The sequence below is a fragment of the Rutilus rutilus genome, assembly GCF_951802725.1.
Source record: "Rutilus rutilus genome assembly, chromosome: 21".
NCBI lineage: Eukaryota > Metazoa > Chordata > Actinopteri > Cypriniformes > Leuciscidae > Rutilus > Rutilus rutilus.
In genome coordinates this window covers 22,672,358-22,698,985 of record NC_140226.1, presented here as the reverse complement: position 1 = coordinate 22,698,985, position 26,628 = coordinate 22,672,358, and the positions used below count along the sequence as shown (strand labels likewise).

Below are 26,628 nucleotides of genomic sequence, written 5' to 3'. Positions count from 1 at the left end.
AAATTATAACACGAAGCTGAAGCGTGTCTGCAAACAGCAGGAAATTCAGCCCACAGTACACCAAGATTTTTGATTCGGAAAGCAGTTAAATCATAATTTCAAATGTTGAAATTATATCATGTTCGCTAATGGAATACATTTACAGCCTGAATAGGACTACAGACTATCAAAACAGTAAATATATTAAATACATAAATGCCAATTTTTAAAACAACGTGACCCTAGTCTATTATTGTCTTACTTAATTGCCTCATTAAAATGTAATATGGCAAACATTTTTCATGGTAAACAAACAAACAAATATTGTGTACATCTCAAATTGCAATTAGCTTACATTTTTGACATCAACACCCACACACAAATATAGTATAACCCAGAAGAAAGCATGGAGAGATGAGGGAAAGAACGCAGCACATGGAGCTCAGCCGGGCATAGAGGAGAGAGAGAGAGAGAGAGAGAGAGATTCTGTAGCTCCCTCTGTGTACACTCTATCTGCCAACCAGCCAGACAAGTGGAGCAAATTGGCCATTCAGGCCTGGCTTGGCCTTACCGGGTCCTGAGTGAGACTTACTGTGTAGATGACCTACATTACAACAGAACCCCCCTTTATCATCCCTGCTGCTCAAGAACCTCAGAGGCGGGAGCAACTCAGCTTGAGTCCAGCAACAAAGATCAAAGCTCCGCCTTCTTCTTGCAAGTAGCAACTTCTCCTTCACCCCAACTATTAGCCCCGCTCTTACTAATTGAAAGCATTTTCAGCTCTGCAATTTTAAAAGACTACGCACTGCTACGCACGCCTACACTCTTAAAAATTAAGGTTCCAAAAGGGGGGTTTCACAGTGATGCCATAGACAAATCATTTCGGGTTCACCAAACGTTTTAATTATCTATAGAGCTTGTTTCAAATATAAAGAACCTTTTTTTTTTTGCTGTGGAAAGGTTCTACAAAGACCCTTGGGTGCCAATAAAGAATCTTCATTTTTAAGAGCGTGGTCCTCGGTTTTCCTTTCACGAAGGTCTATGAAGAAAAAAAAAAAAAAACAGCGGTTTGAAGTCCAACAGAGTCGTAACCTTTGGAAGTGACAGAAAGAAATCCATTTCATGCTTTGCTGAGGATGGAGGGTGGGCAGATTTGTTTACACACGTATTGGATGTTGGTCGGGAATAACGGCGTATTGGAACTCGTGGGGCTTAGATACGCCGGCTTTCTTTGTGAGCTCAGACAGGAAATAAGGCAGCTAAAGAAAAGTGCTTAGCCCTGTACGTCTGCATGTATTGAGGTGGGCTATAGCTGACAGCGCACAAATAGGAATTTCTACTTTCAGAGGGGACAAAGTGAAACTGAATAATTCTTCGTGCATTATGTGGCAGCAATTCAGTACAACACGTAAGAAAAGATGACCCAGGCAAATCCTTAAGACTTATTGTACTTTAACTTCCTTCATTTAATGTATAAATTCGCAACTTTGGGAATGAATGAAATAAAAAAGTAGGACATAAATCAAAAACCTCTGTTTTATTATTTGTTTCTGTGTTAGTAGAGAGCATGACTCAAGCGATATGTTGGGGTAGAGAGTGAAAACAATTTGACAGCAGCCCACTGTCTTCACAACCAAAGTGTCTCCATAAATAGTCATACAGCAGTGGAAATGACAGTCCTCCAGAACCCATGCCATGTAATAGAAAGGAAAATATTGTTTCAGAGTAAAGGAAGGAAAGGAAATGTTCAAATTACAGTAATTGTAACTCAGGATTTCACTTTAAAGGTCTAGGTCACCTCTGTCCTCAATAACTAATGTCCCTCCAAATGTCGTTCCAAACCTGTATGACTCTCTGTAGTCTGTTGTTTTGTCCATACAAGGAAAGTCAATGGGGTCCAATATATTTGGTTTGGATTAATTTTATCCAATATATATAAAAAAATATACATACAAAAAACGTTTTAACAAAAAATATATATATTTTGAAGAATATTTTACATTTTATCCATAAACTGAAATTCAATGGGGTCCAAGTTTTCAAGTGTAAACTTAATCCATGCAACTCCAATCTTCTGAAGTGATCCAGTTACTTTATGATGAAAACCTATATTTAAGTGGATATTCACTAATAACAACAAACCTCATGTATGGAACTCTTTCATGCTGCCTTTATGGAGCTTGAAAGTGATGGACAATGACTTTCACATTCATCAAATATCTTATTTTTAGTTCCGCAGAAGAAAGAAAAACGGCATAAGGGTGAGTAAATGATGACAGAATTTTCATTTATGGGTGAACTATCCCTATTAAGGATTTGGTAATATCATAAAATAGGTGTATATGTGACCCTGGATCACAAAACCAGTCATAAGTCGCACGTCACGAGTATATTTGAGGCAATAGCCAACAATACATTGTATGGGTCAAAATTATCGATTTTTTTTTTATGCCAAAAATCATTAGGATGTTAAGTAAAGATCATGTTCCATGAAGATATTTTGTAAATTTCCTACCATAAATATATAAAACATTTATTTTTGTGAGTGAATGCAGCATAATCGCGAACATAAATGGATTATTTTAAGGCGATTTTCTCAATGTTTTGAATGTTTTGATTTTTTTGCACCCTCAGATTCCAGATTTTCAAATAGTTGTATATCGGCCAAATATTCATATCATAGCAAACCATGCATCAATGGAAAGCTTATTTATTCAGCTTTCAGATGATGTATAAATCTCAATTTAAAAAAATTGACCCATGTGACTGGTTTTGTGGTCCAGAGTCACATATAAAAAAAAAAAAAGTAACTATGAAAAATGAAGGTAGCCTACTCTTTTTTTTTTCTTCTTTTTTCTTTTTTTAAGTACAAACATTTTTCGTTCATCCTCATAAATTTGTCAAGTCTGAGATTTCTTCCCCTGCCAGCATTAAGTGGATCAGTGCCACGGAGCGCCTGAGCCAGAACGCTGATGGGAGTTCTGTGACGACGGGCCCAGTGTCAAATGCAGACAGAATGCGCCCATAAAAAGAGCTATATATAGCCTCCAGCCCCCTCAGTCTATCATAAAGCAGCCCTGGGTGTATCTTTCTCTGGCCCACTCACTGTCTGTGGGATCTATGGGAACTGGTTCAGTAATGGAAGAGCTGAAACAAAGAGTTGGTGAAACCTTAGACAGGAATGTTTTGAGGGTTTACGTTAATTACCGATTAATATGCTTTGCTGCATGGTAAGAAATACATCTAAGATGACCCTGGTGCTAATTTTGAAGAGAAAAATTCTGGAATAGAGCCATAAATAAAACTGTGGTAATTAGGACACACAGCGAGTGTGTCTGGCCACAATTCGCAGTGCTAGACGACGGACATATATTTTGTCATATATCTAGTTGTGTGTCATTTTGATTCATATTTGGTCAATTCAGTGGTTGGTCCTGCTTCAAAGTTTAAATAAAATATAAAATAAAAAACTAAATACAATACAATAATATAAAACAAAACAAAACAAAAAAGTACTGTCCATTATTTGTATTGTGAAATATCCATGGAACAATACACAAATGCAGCTTTAAATTTAAACAAGTTGACAAGACATGATATCTTGGGAAACAATCAAATTTAAAAAAGTAAAATCTGCCAGAATATGCTGCTGGGAATAATTCTGAATGGACGTCAACAGAGAAAGACGTTTATGGCCAGATGGTGTAGTTACGGCATTAAACAGCAGGGGCTAAAGAGCTCCTGCTGAACTTGAACTATTGGTAGCATATGTATATACATGCTTGACTGGGACAATTATAAAAAAGTAAAAATAAACAATTTGCGATGTTAAAATTTCGTTTCTAACAATTACACATGGTGGTCTTCGACACTTCATCCATTTCATATCAAAACTGTATGATGTTTTGTTTGTACTGTCTCACAGAACTGAGCTGTGCCGGTACCCAGTTTAAATTTTAGATAGTAAATGTTCCTGTAGTACATTTACGACAGCCTACTGCATTACGTGATAGGATAGGTCCAGAAAGTCTATTTCATGTTTACTGTCATTAACGTCCCAAAAGCAGAGATGGCAAGACTGCTTTAAAGTGGAAAAAAGTATCTAATTCATTAAAAATCTTTCCTTATTTACACTCAAGGTAAGGGAGTCAGCAAAAGTCGGAGATGAGATGAGAAGTGGCACAAGTTCATTTATTCAAAATGAGGCTGCCAGCAAAAATCTTCCTATCTTTCTACAATGAAGACTGGGAGGCAAATGCAGCACAGAACATTCAAAATGCATTAGGGTTTTCACAGCCAAAAAAAAAAAAAAAACCGTCCTCTGCATGAACCAACACAACTCAAAACGTGCTTGCGTAAACAATTAAAATAACAAACTGCCTGAATTTTAGTCATCAAACACGTAATTTATAAGCATAAATTGATCCATAAATTGTATTTTGGTTGAATTTGATAGTGTTTATGTTTTATGTAGGACACAAAACCTACAAACCAAACGCAACAGTCGGGTTCCGGAAGTATAAATAACATTCATTTTCTCCATAAGAGAATTGATTTTTAACAATAAATGATAAACCTTTAAAGATAAACCTACTGTGAGGTTGTTAATATATGGTATATTGAAGCCATCAACATGCATAATTTCTGCCTTATAAAAAAAAAAGAAAGAAATAATCATGTGATAAATTCCTGGTGATAAACTACATTACCCATGATGCCCAATCACGACAAGCAAATCGCGCCAAAAGAACTGCCCACTCCCATATTTATATTTCTCCATCGTTTTCAATTAGATTAATTACAGCTGTTAAGTACACAGTCGTGTACCTTTGTCTTTTTGTCTGATTTTCAAATACTTTTTTGCTTCAAATCAGTTTACAATGTTGAGATTCACCTCATAGCTGGTTGGTGTGGTTCACAGCTTATGACTCTTTAACAAAGACTTCTGCACCATAACTAGACCCAATAATGAAAAATAATTAAAAAAATTTTACAAGCAGCATATATTTATCACTAATATCTCACTAAATGTTTTACCAGTGCCCAATTTTGTTTTACAGCTATTTACGACTAACTCGAGAGAGAAAAACTAAAAAACTAAAAACGTCTCCAGAAGTGATATGGCCGATTTCAATTCACAATACTTCCAGGGAGTCCTATGGCATCGATCATCTGACATTAAGATGAATGGGAATGTTACCAGATAGATTTCTTCAGGTAATATAGACTTTCTTGCTCCCTTCCAGGTCTGGGGCACATGGGATGGCAGCTTCCTCCAGTGGCTCGGCGTCCCAGGGCCCCATTGTGCATGCAAACCGCCGGAGGAGAGATGCACTTAGCACTTAAAGGCAGCGGTGACGAGGCACCATTACCTTCAGGTGTACCTCATCCCACACTGCCCACCCTATTCATCTCTTGTGCCTCTGCTCCGGTCAGGAACCTGGCTGCAGGGCAGCGAACAAAATGGACAGCGCGGCTCTGATGTGAGGAAAAGAACGTCACAGGACAACTAAAAAATGCTAACTCCTTACAGAAAGTGTGTAGAATGCAAAATGAAGGCTTACCTCAAAACTATGACACCACAGCGCCAGGAGGATTTTTTTTAGCAAACATTTAGATTTTACGACTCTTCCTAGCTTTCTGAGGTCTGACAGTGCTCCTCAGGGAATCACTCAGCTCTTCTGCAGTCGTGCAGATTCAGTGATTTCCCTCGTGGCCGTCTCTTCCCCTGCACTAACTCAGTGAGACTGCTCTTCCTCTCCACTGAAAATGCAGCACTGAGACCAAGATGAGAGGCGTAGAGTGCTGCCTATCTAAAACAGCACACAGGCTATGGGACTGATAAGCCCTCTGCAAGATATGGTGAGGAGTGGGGCGTTGAGAGAATTAAGACCACTTGAGTGAGGGTGAAATGGAGAGTACTGCAGCAAGTCCAGGAGCGTAACAGATGAATGATACATACAGGGAGTGCATGAAGTAGAAACACAGAATGTTGTTATCATCCTGTGATAATCAAAATGTTATATTATTCAGGATTATATTGCGTCCTCTTGAGCTAAGAAGCATAACATTGATTTAGGATGCACAGTAGCAACGAATATAGCATAATTCCTACCTATTTTGACACTAGCTCATATCTGAGTAACATATAGGGAAGAGGAGAGTAGAGGAGAATGGTATTCCTACAATAAAACATTTCAGGATGAGAAGAAAGCAACTGTAACATAGGACGGTAGGAAATATGACTTAAAAATTCTGCCCCACATTAGGGGTAAGCTGCGTCATGACAAAGAGTAAGTTGAATCATTGCGGAATACTTGAATAATTTACATCTCAAATAAAAATATGAATATAAATGAGAAAAAGCAGTTTTCTAAAACACAATCCGATTTCAAAGTCCTATTTGCCTGCAAATTATTCACATTTTCAGAATATTTTGGTAATAGCATTTGTAATATTATTTCCTGCATATGGATACAAAGCTTCACACTTTACCCCTAAGATACCATTTTGGAAATTCTTCATATATAATTAAACTAAATTGAATTAATATAAACTAATTTAAACAATTTTATACACAGGCAATTCATTAACTTGTGTTAGAAAAATATATTTTGACAATATATATCATCTTTATACTTTGACATGCAAAAAACAAAGTCTTGCCAGAGATGGACTTCGACTTGTACTTCGACATGAAAAAAATTCGTAAAATTTCTCATGTGCATCATGTGCATGTGATGTTGTATATGATGGACTTGCATGTGAAAAACGGTGCAGATTTTCTATATTTAGGAGGCGGCACATCTTACCCCGCTCACTTCATTCTGTGCCAGTCATCACACTCTATAATAAATATACTAGTAAGTTCACTGAGAATCAAATTCTACTATATTGTATTTTTCAACACCACAGAATGTTTTGTAACTCAAATTTCCATTTCCAACCATTTTCATCATTTTTTCTTATTTAGATTTATGAGGTACCCTTTTAATTCCACTTCCTTGACTCTATTTTAATTCAGAATAAGATAGAATACTTGCAATTTGATTCCAAACGTGAAGATTTATAATGGTATATATACCATTGGTATATATGGTATGAATGTGGGAAGTATGAATGAAATTCAAATGTACTACATCCACCATGTTGTTACTATCACATGACGTGACCTGCCAGCGTCAGTTACGTCGCTTCACTTCCATTCATAAATCATCTCCTGTGGCCTCATGGGATAGTTAAGTCCATCACATGTGCACTATCGCCTGATGGAGTTTTGGTTCCTTGCCACAGTCGCCTTTGTCACCTTTGGCTTTTGGCTTGCTTAGTTGGGGACACTTAATATTCAACAACATTATTGATCTGGCTGCTTTGACACCATTATATGATTATCCCATTATATGACGATGACATCACTGTTTTCTCCAGAACGGCCTTATATATAAAAATATAGAAACTTTTTTACAACAAAAATTAACCATCACTGAACTATTTTCTTCTGTATCTGCTGTACAGCCAAAACAAACTTTGTTGTTTGGGTACTTTTCATTTACTTTTTTATGTATTCAGAGTTCAGACATACTACTCTGTTGGCGTACTGTTTTTTCGCATACTAGTTGGGAAGTATTCGGTTTCGGACACAGCGAATGAAATTTTCAAATTCTAATCTTGTGCAAATATCCCATCTCACCCACTAGAAGTCCTGCGATGATCATGCTGACGATGGAAAAACAACAAAGGTCAGTAAACACCAAGAGCCTCACCTGTGGCCGTGGATGCCCAGACACCAGACAGGTCAACTCCAAAGTCTCCCCCTCCCGGATGGTGTACACCCTCTCTGTGTAGCGTTCCTCCTCAATGTTGCATGCGTGACCAGAGTGGATGATCCGAACGTTTGGGGGAGCTGCATTAGGGAAGAAATGAAAAAGTGATATAGTTCAGTTTGCCGGATCATTTGAGGTTGCATCATCAACCAGCCACACTGCAGAAATCTGTCATGGAGGGAAATAAAATCCCTGCCACATGAGACTGATGCTTTCAGCCAAATCAAATTCAAGGTGAGGCACTGCAATCATTCACCTCACTGTAATTTGCACTACACCAGTTGCTCTGTATGTAGAAAAATATTGGACTTGCATTTCCAAGCAATTTCACAGACAAAAATACCCTCATCTAAGCATTACCTTATAGTACATCTCGAAGATGCGTAGGCGACTGATGAAGAAAAGTGCCTGTATTATTGATTTCCCCTCTAAGCAGGAGAACGTAGCTCGCTGCACTGCAGTGTGGTTGCTTGATGATGTTTCCTCCACTAATATCCACTTACCAAGCACTTCAAGGATGCAATTTTTTTTAACACAAACTCACATATTCTTATTGATGCCATTTCAGGTTTTCCATTGTTAACTGCATTATTGTAAAGATTCATTACAGTGATACAGGAAAAAGTACCACAGTATCTCTAAGCTGTGGTATCTCAGTATATTGAAAGCCACTTCAATTCTTATAAACATGCATTTTTAAATGAGTGAGTGAGCAAGCACCAGTTTTGCGGAGCAACAAAATGAAAAGTACCAACGCAAGTAAAGTAGTGAATGAAAGGGGGCAACAAAGACAATCTCAATCACAACAAGGAGATAAAGGGGCGGGAAACATGTAAAATGACTGACGACCATAAATAATAAAAATGACACAAGGACGTTCTTGAAACTCGAACTTTACTTAGCTGATTATTGTTGATTTGAAGACATGCAAATTTTAATAAAGGATAATAAGATTTGTTTGTCATAAATTTAGAAACTGACTTTTAATGATTCGGATTTGATTATTTAAATGAATTAAATGATTTAATGAAATTATAAATTAAATGTATGTTAATGTTTTAAGAACATATAGCCTCAATGTAGTTAGCTACTTTTTGTTACTAGCTTATATAGATCGATACAGTTTCAAAGAAGTTCCCCAACACTGGTGAGCACTGTTATGACCCTATGGTTTTGTTATATTTCTGTTGTTTTGGGAGTGTCTGAGTGTGTCTGTCAAGGAACGTCTTCTGATTTGTTCCTGCAGGCCTGATTGGTGCACAGTACTTTAAAAAGCACGCCATCACTTCCTCTGGAGTCATCTTGTCTTCAGAGCAGAGAGAGTTTGATTGCATAGAGCAGAGTTTGTGTCGAGGTTTTAAAATAAGTTTAAGTTTAAAATGTTGTTTGTTATTTTGGCCCAGTCAGCTCCTGAATCTAGAGTCCCAATTTAAGACAATAAATTCATCATTGTTGGTCCAAACTCACTTCATTCCAGAGTCTTTCATGTTGCACCCTTTTCCCTTGACTGGGCGTAACAAGCACAAAGAAGTTATCAGGACTGACACCACCTGGAATGAAGACATCTCAGAGATCTAATAGTGCTCACCAGGCTACTGCAAAGAGTTTAGGAAATGACAGGAAACTGTGCCAGAATGCATTGTGTTGCAAGGTCTCCTTCTGGATGCCAGATGAAACAAAAGGGGGGAGAAAAAAAAAACACATACAAAAAAGCATTCTCTTCCAGTGTGCCAGCTGCCTGCTCTGCATCGTCCTAGTTTTAGTCCTCACCATCTATTTTTAGAAAGTCAGTGTCTATCTCACAACCCACCATATGACTGTGCTAATGTCCTTCCATATGACGTCAAGAATTCAGGAAGCAGACATCACTGAACAGGCCTCAAAAGGACACGCAGAAGGTGGTCTTTGGATTATTATTGATTAAAGAGCATCGAGTGCTTTCTGACGTCTACACTACGACATCTGGATGCTCCCTGCAGACTGGAGACCGCTCATATATGCAGAGGTGGATTATCTTATCTATATGAGTTCTGCGATAACGTCATGAGGGAATTATTTGACATAAGCATTACAAACAGATATTCATCTCAGGCATCCCAACATGCCAGGGCATATCAGTGTTTGCTAATCTTTCAAGTGTCAACACAAATGCACTCATATTTTCACACCAGACCAATGTCCTAACATGTGTTTAGTACACCCTACTTGAGTCATCTTAGACATTTTTTTTAACATACATTGCATTGTGCTATTTCCAGCTAAATTAATAAAAATAAGTATGTCAACATATTCTAGACTTGTGATGGTGTGGAATATTTCAAACCAAAATGGCCGCTGCTTTGGTTACTATAGTTACTGTAACTATACCCTCATGTAATGATTCTATGCATATCACGATACTAAACTCACCATATAATATTATTTCGATACTCCAAGACATACGGTAAAAGGTTAACAATTTTTTTTACTGTTGATTAAAATGCTAAATTTGTTATTACATTGGGGGTGGAAATGAATAGGCTTGGACTTGGTGCTAGTAAACCAATGCACAGGACAATAGTGACACTAGAATACAAATATTCATGATTCTGAAAATACAGAATTATTTTAGACCAATATGCTTGCTCTCTGTCACTGACTATATATATATATTTAAAATAATGTAGGCCACTTTTTACTGGTAACTTTTGGCATTATCAGGACCCACAAATATCCCCCCATTGCATTATTATACCTTTTATTCAACATTATAGTAGTTTAATGTAGTACGGACACTACAACTCTGTAAACTTGAATTTTTTTTGTATCGCACTTTTGTATTGCGATATATTGTGACACAATATATTTTTACACCCCTAGTTACCATACATCCTCAGATCTTAAGCATTCAAGAGTCGACAATATGACAACATTTCTATAAATAGAGGAAACATTAAATAAATATATTTTTTATGTCTATTTTGGGACAGGGTGAATAGGTTTTTCTTTATGAATCCTGTCAAGCATGAAAAAACAACATATTCTGAATGTTAGATAAGAGTAGAACTTGGCAAGTTGGCTCCTCTGAAGACCTAAATTATGTCACTTCCTCCCTCCATATCTCATAAGTGTTGTGGAAGAGGGAAGTCAAAACTCACATACACGTATTAAATTATTTAATTAACCATATCAATTTAATAAACGATTTAATTAGCGTCAAAAATCATTTCAATGATCATTTCAGCTCTATACAGTCTGTGAAATGAAACCGCGTTCCTCCAGGACCATGGTGCTACATAAGACAAACACTGGACGCAGGACTACTAAACTAAACTGTAGGCTATATAATTAAATTATATTAAATAGACTAAATAAAAGAGTTAAATAAGAGCTAAAAAAGGAACTAATATTAAGAACTAAACTATGAATTGAAAATTTATACGCACACAAAGTGTGTGTGCATACCTGAGTAGACAGTGCAAACAGCATGAGACAGTACAAATTTGGCATAGAACACGGCATGGTAATAAATAGACAAGACAGTTGTACAGAGTTTTTGAGTGTGCAGATGTGCAAAGTTTATGTTCAAAGATTGATAAAGTTCATGTAAATGTATGTGTGTGAGTGTAGTTGTCAGGCCAGTCACATGGAGTTGAGGAGTCTGATGGCTTGGGGGAAGAAACTGTCACGCAATCTGACCATGAGGGCCTGAATGTTTCTGTACCTAGGTTGTTATATAAATATAAGTGATCTAGTATGAATGAATGGAATACAGGTATATACAGCACAGTATACAGTATTTTATCATTTAACATTTAATTGTGTTAATACAATTAAAATATATATTTTACATGTCTATGACTGTGAAATGCATGAATGAATATAACGTAAAAAATTATATAATAAAATATAAAAATACTGTAATTAATTTAATTAATATAATATAAAAATGTATATAGAAATATTTCTGCTTCTTCAAATGACTCAAACGGTGCACCTGTCATGGAATGAATCCCCTAACAGAATATTTTAGCCCAACCCTCATGACATTTTAGTCATTAATCAATTAGCATTTCTTAATTCTGTCCGATGGATTTCCACTGCTGGATCTGAAAAGCCCTGTAGATCAGATCATGTTTCCATAGCATCCATATGCACAACAAATCAACACTCCAATCTCTTGTCATCACATTACATGTCAAGTATAGCACCGTCTAGAGAATGTGAGTACATATTCTATGAAATAAATAAGGCTGAACTCTCAGTTTAATTTCCTGGAGTGTTATTAGTATCTCCGAAAGCAGCCGATGGGCCGCGTGTTGGAGTTTCCTGCCCAGATCAATCAAACCGGCGGCTGTGTGATTGCCTCATCCACTCTGGAGGGTGATTCAAGTTTGGCTCTGTATTGCAGTCAACCCTGCGTGGGAAATTGAAGCGCTTTTGGATGTCCTTCCAATCAAACAAGCTTTGATTTCAATGGTAATATCTGCCTGCTTCCCCATCCAAAATTGTTCATGTGCCTGCAGTCCCATTGAGAGGAACAAGGATTTATGATCACTATCTGATACAATTAAGAAACGCTTTAGTTTAAAAGTGATCGATTCATGTTAATTTCTAATTCATCCAGAAAACCAGTGAGTACAACAAGGACAAGTCACTTATATAATACATAAAATGGGTATCAATAAACTGAATCTATGGAGTCTCCAACAAATAACAGTTAACATGGATACACATAGGAGGTTTCAGTGGACTGGGTGGGCAATATACACAAAATATTTATGATATACACTCACCTAAAGGATTATTAGGAACACCTGTTCAATTTCTCATTAATGCAATTATCTAATCAACCAATCACATGGCAGTTGCTTCAATGCATTTAGGGGTGTGGTCCTGGTCAAGACAATCTCCTGAACTCCAAACTGAATGTCAGAATGGGAAGGAAAGGTGATTTAAGCAAGTTTGAGCGTGGCATGGTTGTTGGTGCCAGACGGGCCGGTCTGAGTATTTCGCAATCTGCTCAGTTACTGGGATTTTCACGCACAACCATTTCTAGGGTTTACAAAGAATGGTGTGAAAAGGGAAAAACATCCAGTATGCGGCAGTCCTGTGGGTGAAAATGCCTTGTTGATGCTAGAGGTCAGAGGAGAATGGGCCAACTGATTCAAGCTGATAGAAGAGCAACTTTGACTGAAATAACCACTCGTTACAACCGAGGTATGCAGGGAAGCATTTGTGAAGCCACAACATGCACAACCTTGAGGCGGATGGGCTACAACAGCAGAAGACCCCACCGGGTACCACTCATCTCCACTACAAATAGGAAAAAGAGGCTACAATTTGCACAAGTTCACCAAAATTGGACAGTTGAAGACTGGAAAAATGTTGCCTGGTCTGATGAGTCTCGATTTCTGTTGAGACATTCAGATGGTAGAGTCAGAATTTGGCGTAAACAGAATGAGAACATGGATCCATCATGCCTTGTTACCACTGTGCAGGCTGGTGGTGGTGGTGTAATGGTGTGGGGGATGTTTTCTTGGCACACTTTAGGCCCCTTAGTGCCAATTGGGCATCGTTTAAATGCCACGGCCTACCTGAGCATTGTTTCTGACCATGTCCATCCCTTTATGACCACCATGTACCCATCCTCTGATGGCTACTTCCAGCAGGATAATGCGCCATGTCACAAAGCTCGAATCATTTCAAATTGGTTTCTTGAACATGACAATGAGTTCACTGTACTAAAATGGCCCCCCACAGTCACCTGATCTCAACCCAATAGAGCATCTTTGGGATGTGGTGGAACGGGAGCTTCGTGCCCTGGATGTGCATCCCACAAATCTCCATCAACTGCAAGATGCTATCCTATCAATATGGGCCAACATTTCTAAAGAATGCTTTCAGCACCTTGTTGAATCAATGCCACGTAGAATTAAGGCAGTCCTGAAGGCGAAAGGGGGTCAAACACAGAATTAGTATGGTGTTCCTAATAATCCTTTAGGTGAGTGTATTTTCAATAATTTTTTGCATTATTAATGTGCTTTTTCTTTGGCCCTAAGTTTAATAAAGAGTGTTTCATTAGAATAATCACTAATTTACTTCAAAGGTTGTTTGCTTGAAATGATTAGGAAAAAAAATCAATCCATTCCAGAGCAAACTGAATAAAAAACATATTGAGAACTATATCAAATACTGTAGAAAGGCTAAAAAAAAGATGTCAAGACCAGCCCTGCTGTGTAGTATGATGAAAATTGCTAGTTACATTTGCGTTCTGATCACGTTACAAAAGTGAACATCTCACATGGTATTACAGAACACATTCAAATTTAGAGTCATAGTTATGGGAATAAACATTCTAATGAACACTGATGGAAAGCCATTCTCAATTGCCGCTACCAACAATAATGGAAACAGACATAAAAGCATAAAGCTGTCGGAGAGACTTTTTTATTCCTGTGCAGCAGACGCATTTGTTTATAATTTGAGAAGTCTGGCATTGGATTCTGGATGAAAAAGAACACAAAACACTATACGGATACAATGAACATAAAGGACATATTTTCATCTTTCAGGTAAAGTAACTATTCTGTCAAATTATTACATTTACATAAGTTTTTTTTTAAAGAAAGTAATGTATTTTAAAACAAATAGATTTTTTAGCTTAGCTTAACAGCATATATTCTCAATGTTTGTTTAACAATTAAAATGATCTCAGTCATTAAAAACAATATATATATATATATATATATTTAATAAAGACCAATTAACCAGAAGAGCTTAGTAGCAGTCTATTAAACCTTTAACAAATTAATGTATTAGTTGTTTTTTTTTTGTAAATATATTATAAATGTAATATGTATTATGATGGATGGATTGATAGTCAAGAATTAATATAATATAATATAATATAATATATCATTGGCATTTGCAAAACTGTATGTGTTGACCGCTAATGCTCATTTAAAAAAAAGAAAAGTGTTTAAATGTCAAAAATGTCAGTGGGGTGCAGCAATAGAGCATAAACCCTCTGTTTGCAAACATTAATCCTTTTTTACCGAACAGATTCCTTTTGCTCAATCACTCTAATCAGACACAGGCAGAGAAGGATAATAGCCCTATTGGGTGGAGCGAGCTATTGGGCGGAGTGAGCTTATCACTTTGATACACATGCTATGACAACTGCAGTTGCCCGAGCCCCTCTGCTGTCCAGCTGTGAGGATTAACCCCCAGCCAACCTGGCAACCCACTTGTTCATACAATGCATAGCATTCTACAGCCTGAGGGGATGTGAGACACACGGAAGAGGACAAACCCGCTGTGCATTTGTCAATATAAAGTGCATACAGTGTTTAACCTGAGTTAACTCCTCTACAGCAGGGTTGCATTGAAGAAAATTAGCATCCAGGTCTTGGGTGTGTCGTTTGATGATGCGTTCATTTTGATGACTAATAATGGAAGAGAGGGGCAGCACTGGATGGCAAATCCGCCGGGCCGAGGGCTGATGGAATTTCCTTCCTCCTTCATTTGCAGAGGAGCTCGATTGAATAAGCACTGCAAAACGAGTCATTACTTTTCATTAGCCTGGCACTAATTCTGTAAAGGCCCATATACACATTCACATCTGAATTGACAGTGCTATTTCAAATATCCGATTATTTCTAATGGTTAATATTAATCATGCTGGGAACATGGCTAATTGTGGAGGAGCTCAGAGGCACCACCCAAGGCCATGAAGCTCAATTGACAATGAGTGCACAAAGTCTTCTATAATTATAAAGGGCTGCATTTTGAGTACTTATATTTCCAAGAGGAAGAACAAAGACAACCGAAATAACTTCTAGCCAAGGATGAATCGTGACAAAGCAAAATGTTTTCGTGCTATCCGTACGCCAGTGTTTCTTCAACTTTATGAAACGCAAGTACACAAGTAAATTCCTACCGACAGCACAGCTGCAGTCTTCTGTTCAGTTCAACTCACACTGAACTCAACACATGCTTGGTAATTCATTTCAAAACTCATGATGGCTAAACCAATTATGAGAATGTCTTGTCTGAATGCAATGTGTCATAATGCAGACACTTTTAAAACAGGGGATTAATTAATTTTATTATCAAATGTTGATAAATCATCACAAACCACGCAAAGTTAATCTATTTAACAATTTTTTTTTATTATATACAACATCTAGCACTGGTATGTAGTATCAAATAACATTAATCACTTTTTTAAATTCAAGTATACGATTTAAAGATTAGGTACAACAAATTTTACAATTTAAAATATATGTTTTGTAATTTCATAGTCTTCAGTGTCACATGATCCTTCCAGAAATCATTTTAATATGCTGATCAGGGCTGTGTTTAAGTCCAATTTTGTATGCCCTTCCCTCGATAACTTCACTCCGTCTCATTCACTCGGCTGTACGACACTGCTTACGTTGCACGAGTGCCCACTACTGGCGGAACCCTTAAAATGTGTTAAAATGGAGCCCTTGATCCCTTGGAATATATGCAATGGAGATGATTTATTATTTGCATTTTTTTACATATTTGAATTTGTTATACACACCATTCCATAGGCTGGTATGTATGTTTGGGCTGTCAAAAAAATCAATATAAACAAATATTAAATATAAATATATTAATATATACAGAACTTAAGTGTACATGTTGAGTATACTCGCTTCCTCGTTCAAAATCGAGGGGTCAAGGGTCTGTCCAAATATACCTCCCTCCTCCACTTGACAAAGTTGAACACACTTCAAAATGGCGGTGGGGGTTCCCCCGAGGGTATGTATATGTATGTATAAAAGATTTAAAAGCAGCCTTGGTGCTGGTTATCAATGTTTTGTGGAAACCATGATACATTTTTTTCAGAATTCTTTGATGAATAGGACAGTATTTATTTAAAAAAAGAAATCTTTTGTAACACTATGAAAGTCTTTACTGTCACTTTTGATCAATTTAATGTTGATTTAATGTAGTCATTTTTTACAGAAAACAAAACTTACTAACCCCAAACTTTTAAACGGTAGTGTATATCAAAACAGGATTAATTATTTAACAGAATGAATTAATTAACAGAATTATTTTGAATTATTCAGGTTTCTATCATTTAATTTTTTTTCCTATTTTATGAGGCATGAGACTAACAGAACATTTCACAGGCTCTCACATATTTTAGCGGGTCACTGTTGTTGCCACATTCTCATTGCTGAGATATTTTCTTTAATACGAGGCATTTTGACACTATAACATGCACAGTTAGACAAAGATGATGTCAATAATACAAAATGCCTAGCTATGCTTTTTAGAAGAACAGATTTGTCCTTTTTTGTGCTCATTTACCACCGCATCAGCTCTGAGTTAACTGCTAGGATCATAATAGGTCACTCTTTCTATTCCGCAAGCATCCGAGCTGATACAAGTATGCAATTATTATTATTATTTTTTTTAAACCTTACTAGTCACCTTTGGCCTTTTGATCCATAAGGCCTCATGAATCATAGTGAATTTGATTAAAATAAACTCCACCATCCTGGTCATATGCTTTAACTTAATTTCAACTTTATTTGAAAAGTTTTTTAGCATGAGGGCCAGCTTTGCTGAGTCTGAGGACAAGCTCAGTTGACGTCGGGCTGCTTTGTGGCTTTCAGCTGACAAGTCTGGTTTGTTTGGCTTTTGAAATAGTAATGAATTAGATCTAGATTCACGTCAGCGTAGTGAGTGACCTTTCAGGCTAGAATCGGCAAACTCTGCATGTATTCTAACAAGTATTGCTCACACATTTTTGATTCTTCGCATTCTTTGATCTATTGGTCTGGAACGAAAAAGATGTCTTAATGATAAATGAGATTTTACATTTTCTATTTTTTATTTAAAGCTGTCAAACTTGTGACGTAGCCCCAGGCTACCTGTGCTGAAGCATGTTCTCATCTTTCTGTCCTTTCTTAAGAACAGAACAGTTTTTTTTCTCATCTACAGTACATTATACAAAGACATGCATTTGGTTTCATCTTCATTTTATAAAGTATGAGACTAAACGTCTACAACACAACAAAATGCCAAGACAATTACAAATATGTATCCCTATATCATAGCTCTTTCATCATTCTTTTTTAAGTTGTACATTAATTCAAAGTTATTAAAGCCGACCTCAAATGGATGCTCATTTCGTTTAAAGTCTCTCACAGCAATGATTCTGATGCAAAGCTTGTTGTTGTGATTCTAATTACATCACCAGTGTACTTGCCAACTATAAAACCTTTTGGGAGATACATTCAATTTCAAATTTGTTTTCATCATCTCATAGTGAACCAGCCATCAGTTCAGGCAGTCTTATTCTAGTTTAAATTCATACTATATTATTAGCCATACTAAAATAATTTCTCTGTGTAATTAGGACAGGCAATATTGCTGGCCTGCTTTTAAGGTGAACATGACAATGCACCCAAATATCCAAAGTGTGAAGGAGACACACACCATGACTCATCGACATTTTATTAAACCAGTGCCATTTCCAGTTTGAGATGAAGTACATTTTTGTAGGATTTTAAACATTTCATTAGGCAAATAATATGCTTAATTATTATATTTTAAAAAAATTGTTTAAAACAAATAGTTTTAAACTCACTCAAAGACGTAACTTGTTTCATTACTGGATGAATCAGCATCTTGAACAAATCTCTTGAATGAATGATTCAATGACAAATACATATTTAACAGTCACTTGTTGCCACCTAATGGTGAAATTATTTAATTGATACATTATTTATTTGAAGCGTCAAGTTACTTTCAAACAGTGATTTACTCTATTTTTAGAAATTACCGCTACTATTATTTCCCAACTATAAACCTTTATCTCAGTACTTCTGTGATAATTTGATTTATTGTAACAGAAATAATGATACCGTGTGGTTGAAAATACTCTTTATGAAGCTGTTTCATTTACACTGTAACGGATTTCTGTAATTTGAACAGTATTTTACTGTAATATGTACAGTAAGATACTGTAAAATATGTATACAGTATGTTACTGTAAACAGCAAAGGATTATGGGAAAATATAGGGTCACTACTGTAATTCTTCACTACTGTAAATCAATTTACAGTAGTGAACTTGCCCGCGAAAAACTGACCAATGGCAAGAGGGATTTCTTTTCAAGTGTTTTTTTGAGGGGTGAAGTGGCAGTTAATGCACGGACAAAAGATCATGTAACTCACCAAAAAGGTTAGTATATAATTTCTATTTTATGTAAAACAAACATTTTCAAATGTTTTTACTTATGTTAACAGCAAACTAACATGATGTATCGTTTTGTTTTCGTCTGAATGGTTTTAGTGCCTTTTTTTCCTGACTGTCGTCAGAATGTTTTTTTGGTGCCTTTATTACTGTCTTTTTTCCTGACTGTCGGCCGGGTCGCTGTCACGGTGATAATATTAACTGGTGAGTAAGTTAAGTTCACCTATATTAGCCGAAATATTCTTTAGTTAAAACTATAAAAAATAATGGTTGTGTGTTCCTCTGCCTCTTTAACGCAAGTTAGCTCATCAGGCGGGCGGAGTCGTCGGTAACGTTAACCGAGCGAACTCAACGTGAAATACTGAGGTAAAGTGAGATAGACGAAACCCTTGTTAAAGTGCGGGTATTTTCACGTAACGTTAGGCCTATATGATTTATTTTCAGGTTTGTGATCTGGATAATGCCATCTGCAACGATGGAGTGTGTTGGAGCCTTTTCATTGTGATAACATCAACTGGTATGTAACGTTATGGTGGTCAACTTCACCTAAATTAGCCGAAGTAAACTTATTAAACAGAGAAGCACAATAACTTTGGTATGTTCTGTCTCCTCTTTCACAACTTTTTGGCAGATGTACAACGTAAATACTGAGTAAAACTAAGTTAAAGGGATAACGTAGAGCACCTTAAACAGAAAATTATGTATGTCATCATTTACTCGCCCACAACGTGTTCTAAACCTGCATGAAGTTCTTTCGTCTGAACATAAAATAAGATATTTTGAATAATGTTGGTAAATAGTGGCTGGTCCGCATGGACTTCTATAATAGAAAAAATACTTTGGATGTCAATGGGGACCAGTAACTGTTTGGTTGCTCATGTTCTTTAAAATATCTTCTTTTGTATACAGCACATTAAATAATTTAATGGAAGTTATGAACAAGTTGAGGGTGAGTAAATGGTGACAGAATTTACAATTTTGAGTAAACTAACCCTTTATCCAACACCATTGTTAATTTCATTTTTGTTTTATTTTCAAGTTTGTGGTCTGAATTATGTCGTCTGAAATGTTGGAGGTGTATTTTGGAGTCTTTTTTGTGATTGCCTTCGTAATGGTGATAACATCTACAGGTGAGTAAGATGACATCAACTAAATTAGCTGAAGTATGCATTAGTTAAGCAGGCAAACATGTTCTTTTCTGTTCTTTATTTTGAATTTGCAGCGGCCATTCCCTCCGGACTGTACATCACTGCTGACGCTCTCCACTAATACACAGAACGGGTTGACGTTGGAGGAGGAAGAGGAGAAGGAGGAGGAAAGGGTTAGCAATATACCATTATCAATATAGCAAAGTTTTGCTAACTAATATTTTTAATGTTGTTTAATTGATTAAAAACTATAAACACCATACAACATTATATCTTACCTCATCTTCACCCCACATGTTATTGTTGTTAGTAATAAGTTCTGTTATTGTATTTTAGTTTTTTTCTGTAAACTATATCACTAAAAGGCTGCTGGGCAATTCCAGCGTTATGGACGTGACATTTGCAGTCAAAACTTGAAATATAAATTCTCAGAAAATGCATTTAATACCAATATATGTAAACGTCTGTTTATATATCCATACTCCCTTAATAAAGGAGTCCAGACATTAGAAAAATATCAGTCTACGCATGCGTTTTATATTTAATTTGAGGGAAATACACATGCGTTACGGACGTGACAAAAAAAATCTCTAACTTTTTGTTGCCAAAATATTTTTTAGTAATTCTGTGAATTACACTGCGCAAACCAAAAGTAATAGTACCCACCGAATGAAGAAGGGTTGGCTCTCCACAGAACATAAAATATTCATTTTATGTTATTTTTCGTTTTCGCATTTATGAGGAAAAAACAATGTTATGGACGTGACAGTTCTCCGTTACGGACGTGACCGCTCTGAAAGCGGCACTAAAATACTGCTTTAAAACGTTCACAGAGACCTCAAACAGGCATTTAAAACACCAAATATTAAGGATTGGCATTATAAGCAAAAATAATATTCGATGTTTGTTCGAAAATCGTAGCGCTCTCCCCCAACATCACCGGTAAGACAGCGTTCACTCAAATCCCGCTCCAACATTACATTTGAGTAGGCATTTAGTCTCATATTAATGTTTAAATAAAATAATTGTATTTTTTATTTCATATGTTGATTATATGAAAGGATAACAGCATGAGTAAGATCATAAGATGCGCAATATATCGGATACAGTATATCAGTGGGCAGACATGATTTTGACCAATTCTTTAGTTTGTTTTTTTTTTTTTTTTGAGAAAGCTTTTCTTTAATGTGAATTTCGTTTTGTATAAATTGTATCTTAATTTTAATCAATGTTTCATCAACAAATTGCTTGGATTTATTAAATAAGAAGCAAATAGGCTATAGCAGACAATATAATCAGGACACGGAGGCGCCGTCGCGTGAAGTGGAGCGCGCCTCATAAATGAACCGAAACTCCGCGTATAATGTAGGCTACTTGCCTCACATACCTGAGAAATATATCTATATAGGACGTCTGAAATGTCTACTTTTAAACTACTTTTAAGTCGTGACTCAAAATGATTGCAATATCACTATTATTTTGTCAGCTTGATCGCGGGATTATGATGAATATTCATGTTTTAACCAAGAGGGAAAAACGCGACATCCCGAAGAAGTGTCCTATGGCTATAAGACACATGCTCTTCTTTAAGTTGTACTGTATCATATACTACCTTCTGATATTCATATTTCGTCCTGTAACTGGCAGAGGAAGAGAAGATCCGTTCATGTGCACTTTATCCGCCGCGCACTGAGGCGCAATATACAGAAATATACCACGCCGCAGGGTTTCCGTTGTTATGAATATGTAAAATATTGCAGTGAGACATTTTAATTGTCTATTAATAAACAAGTGTTTTCTGTGTCGGCTGCAAAGATGAAGTCTGACTCGCGATCTTCGCAGTAGTGAACGCGCCGGAGAGAAATACACATTTCATACGGATTACATCGTTTTATTTAGTTTTGAATGGTTCTGTTTAAAAGTAAAGATTTCTGTAGATAATAGATATATTTCTTTTTTTTTTTTTAGGTGTGTGAGGCGAGTAGGCTATCTTATACGTTAAATTTCGGTTCATGGATGATAGCTTAACATTAGCTCCAGTTCAGGCGCTGGCGCCTCCATGTCGTGATTATTTATTGTCTGCTATATTTACTTTTAAATTACTTTTATTTTATACTTTATCGAGAAAATTGGATAATGAAACACTGATTAAAATTAACATACAATTAATACAAAACGAAATTCGTTTTAAAGAAAGGCTTTGTGCTTTCTGTTTGAGGTCTCTGTGAAAGTTTTAAAGCAGTCTTTTAGTGCCGCTTTGAACGGTCGCGACGCGTCTGTAATGGAGAACTGTCACGTAAGATGGTAATATTATTATTATTATGAATAATAAATCGTGTAATAATCCCGCCCCCTTAATTAAGAGGCGATATTTGACCGGCATATCATCAAAATGTCCGGAAAACGAAACCTCTGCCGGTCACTTTGACCGGCACCATTTTTTTCTAGCGGAAACTCTGCCACGCCGTATTAAAGAGCGGTCTCTATTGTTTACATTTTGTTATAAAATAGACTGAATTTGAAAGTTGAGACATTTTTTCATATTAAAACTAACAAAGCACAAATATTATTGCGATTATTGGATATGCACTGAATATATGGTAAGCCTGAAACCGATCACAAGTGCATATGATTTGATGTGAAGCGTCCGTAACGGTCACGTCCGTAACGCATTATTATGGTTGTTCAGAGCAAAGTAGTGGAATGAAATGTCGATCCTAGTAAGCATGAACATAGTTTAGCTTTGCATATAAAGTTTCAAGTTATTTGCATTTATAATTGTTATATTATATAAACTTAATCTTTAAAACGTTACGGACGTGACAGAGCACTGAAGCGTCGAGACCTCTTTATTAAAGCCCTTATAAATTCAACAGGCAGTGCTGTTATGACCAAATTAGTAAATTTATTTCTCAGGCATGCCTCCAACTTTCAGCAAAATGCTTTATGTTCAAATTAAGTTTTTAAAAGGGGGGTCATTGATACCTCTTTTGAAAGCATGAAATATGGCTGGTTGAAATTAAAATTTTAGCATTGTTGCTCACCTCATATGTGGTGGAAAAACAAGGCAATTTTCTTAAAATTTCTGATACAGCACATTAATACAGTATATTACAGACCTAAATGGACAACTTAAAAGGGGTTTTGATCTTTAGGTAAAAACTTTAATTTTTCATGGTAAGGATGACCTTTGCGTGGAATTGCCCTGCTGTGACTTTGTCTGTTTCAGGAGAGTCTGTTCTCAAAGCAAAAACATGGATGCTGACAATGAAGGGCAGAATCATCATCCAGTTACAGCTAACAGACGACTCTTCAGCATTAGCTGTCTATTTTGTCGAATGCAGAATCAGGTAAACCAATATATATATATATATATATATTACATTACATTACATTTACATGCATGCATTTGGAAGTCACTTTTATCCAAAGCAACTTACATTGTATTAAGTTTAATTTAGATTATCCATTCCCTGGAAATCTAAGCTACAGGAATGTATTGAAAAAGAATGAAGCTTTAATGATTTTAATGTAATGTATTATGGGGTAATACCATCCCTGTAGGTTAGGGGTGGAAATTGGCAAAAATTTGATGATTCGATAGTATTGCGATATTTGGGCCACAATTCAATATTATTGCGCTTCCTAACATTGCGATACAGCAAGTATTGCGATTCGATTCTGCGATATATTGCGATTCATGTCCCCCATATTATTCAAAGACATTACAAAAAATAAGACTGCTTAACTCACTTCAAATGTCACATTAAATCTGTGAACATCTTCTACACATTTACTGGAGGCTAGTGCAAAAACTTTGTCCTTGAACATTCAGGACACAGGACCTTATTACAGAACGTAATTATATGAACGCGTCACCACCGCATTAGCACCAAAAACATGGAGATTTTATTTTAGAGAATAATTACACAACCTATTCGATATACTATAATTCTATAATTAAATAAACTAATCGAATATCCAAAAATTGTGACTCATCCCTGCATGTAATACCTTGTTTTTTTCCCAAAATCTTTACTTACGTCTCGATTTTCGAAGGGGATTATAAACGTTTCTTCCTTGGTTTGCTTTTATTTAGGCCTATTACATTCACATTCTTTACTGTAGTAAAGTAGAAAAACGTTGTAGGACAGATAGCCTACATTTTTACTTGCACGTCAGATTCATTTCAACACAGTTTTTGCTTGTTATTAGACATGTACGGCGCGTCAAGTTTATTTGATTTTTAGTTTCGCTCTCTTTGGCAGCGCAATTTCAAACATAGCTTAAATGTCTTGCCCTTGTGGAAGATTAAATTCACTTTTCATACCTTTTACAACAAGTAGAAAACATGAAGATATCAGAAAATAGATCGATGGTCTCTTTCCTCCTCGTGTCATCCCTCTCAAAGCACAGAGCGGTATGGCTTCATGTGGAATCACGTGTCTTTGTGTGGAAGTATTAAACGAAAGTTTTTTTTTTTTTTTATAGATTTAACTTTTCTATTATGTAAGTTTCTAATATTTACTGATATGTATTTGAATGCTTTACAGGCTTTGTGTTGCTTCTTTGACGGAATTGCTCAAATAAAGACTTTATTTAATAAACAACAATTTTTTATTTCAATTTTCATAATAACCCCCCAACCACTGCAGGTAGTTGGTCCATTACCACCGCAGTGGTAAAAAAAACTGCCACCGTCACAGCCTTATAACCTATATTGTAATACTTTGCGCTACTGTATCAATATAATTGCGTGCGCAAAATATCGCAACACTGAACAGAATCGATTTTTCCCCCACCACTACTGTAGGTGGATTCAGAATCAGATGTAGTGCTTTTATTAACGCCAAAGTACATGCAGCATCAAGTTTGAGGGTTAGGGAAAATTCTGCCAACACCGGTCTGAAAAAATTATATATTTTTCCCTGCTTGTGTTTGCAGGTTCATTCTGAGAGTCAACCCTGATGGCACCAAACACCAAAGGCACAGATCAGATGGAAATCTGGAAAGGTCCAAAGAAAAGCATCAGCCTGAAACCCTCAGTGTTTCTCATCAGAGAGCTTGTCAACTTTGACTGGCAAAATTACTGAAATGTAACAACACAACACTGACTTTGACTGTATTTTATTGTTTTAAGGCCTGTTTTGCTTTTCAGTGTGTGTACGTTTTTGCCATGCTACAGATACAAATGGTCACCAGGAGATTAATTCTATGGACTTTGGAGATGTTGCCTCTTTTTTTTCTTCAGCTAGTGGCTCCTAAAGGTCAAGATTTGTAATTTGTACTTCTAAAACAAAATGTTCAACGATTAAAAAGAATATTATAAGGACAAATGTTTGTGAGTTATTGTGATTTTTTGGGGGGTGGGGTAAACATAAATTAAAAAAAGAAAATTTAAATGATAAAAAAAAACTCAATACTAATACTGTAAATGAAAATACGGTAATAATACTGTAAATGCAAGTACAGTAAATGATACAGTATACTGTAAGTGAAAATACAGTAATAATACTGTAAAACATTTTACAGTAACTTACTGGCATCCAGCTGCCAGTAAGTTACTGTAAAATGTACAGCAACCTCTTTACAGTGTATATACATGACAACTGTGTTCTCTGGATCAACACAAACGCAGATCTGAATGTTCTCTATCATCGTATTTATCAAAGGTTTAATAGACACCTGAATCGTTGTCGTTTAGGAATAAGATTGTGTGGGTGTTTGAATCGAGCTTGCGATCTTTTAATGATTAATCTTGCAGCTCTAATATATATATAATGTATGCAGGTATAAATATATATCAAGTTAAAAGTTATTGATTTTTTGTTTTGTTTTGTTAAATGTCTCAACACAATTGGCACCAGTTTTGAAGAGTAACTCAAAACAATCTGTGACCGTCACAATACAACTCAAATCAGATTAACATTATTTGTTTGTGCACACACTGAAGTGTGGGGTCGATGTGAGATATACTGTATATAAAAGCAAAATTATCTCTGATCAGCTCTGCATGTCTCTCTCAGTCAAAGCTAGTTTTGCAGAGCGCAGTGCATATCTGCGAGATCCATATTTCAATCACGTCTCAGGTTCCACGCCTCCAATCTGAACGTTCCACTTTACCAATATAGTACTTCTGGGCAATAACAAGTACGCCTCCAAATGCTAAACAACCGGCACAATTTCCTCCTGCTGCACTGAGACAAATGCATTGATTTATCATCACCACTATCAAAGCTACCTCAAAACTCAGGGAGTCTGGGCCTGTTTGAACACAACACCTGATCATGAGGGGGACAGTAATGAAATTTGGAAAAGCTGCTTACGGCTTACGGAGAAGCTAATCCGTTGATGCAGCATGCTGTCCACATGAAAAGTGATGATTAGATTATGGTTTGCATTCAATGCTGTAGAGAGCAAATATGGTGCAAAAATATGTCATCCAAGAAATAATG

At 36.3% G+C, this 26,628-nt stretch overlaps 1 protein-coding gene and 1 long non-coding RNA gene across 3 annotated transcripts in view; one reads left to right on the top strand and one right to left on the bottom strand.

Annotated features, from left to right (window-relative positions):
- The window catches only part of mdga2a (MAM domain containing glycosylphosphatidylinositol anchor 2a), a 145,905-nt gene that overhangs the window by 87,251 nt on the left and 32,026 nt on the right, over positions 1–26,628 (bottom strand). For both annotated transcript variants that reach the window (XR_014625770.1, XM_084393785.1), the window contains exon 2: positions 7,743–7,882. Coding sequence is in view for 1 of the 2 variants with exons in the window: in XM_084393785.1 (XP_084249911.1) it covers positions 7,743–7,882 (140 nt within the window). In the remaining variant the exon portion in view is untranslated. The remainder of the gene's footprint in view (positions 1–7,742; positions 7,883–26,628) is intronic.
- Positions 18,738–25,509, top strand: LOC311280842. Its single transcript, XR_014625738.1, has 6 exons — positions 18,738–19,229; positions 19,326–19,391; positions 19,470–19,542; positions 20,065–20,155; positions 20,248–20,346; positions 25,118–25,509. It is a non-coding gene; the product is annotated as an uncharacterized lncRNA (long non-coding RNA).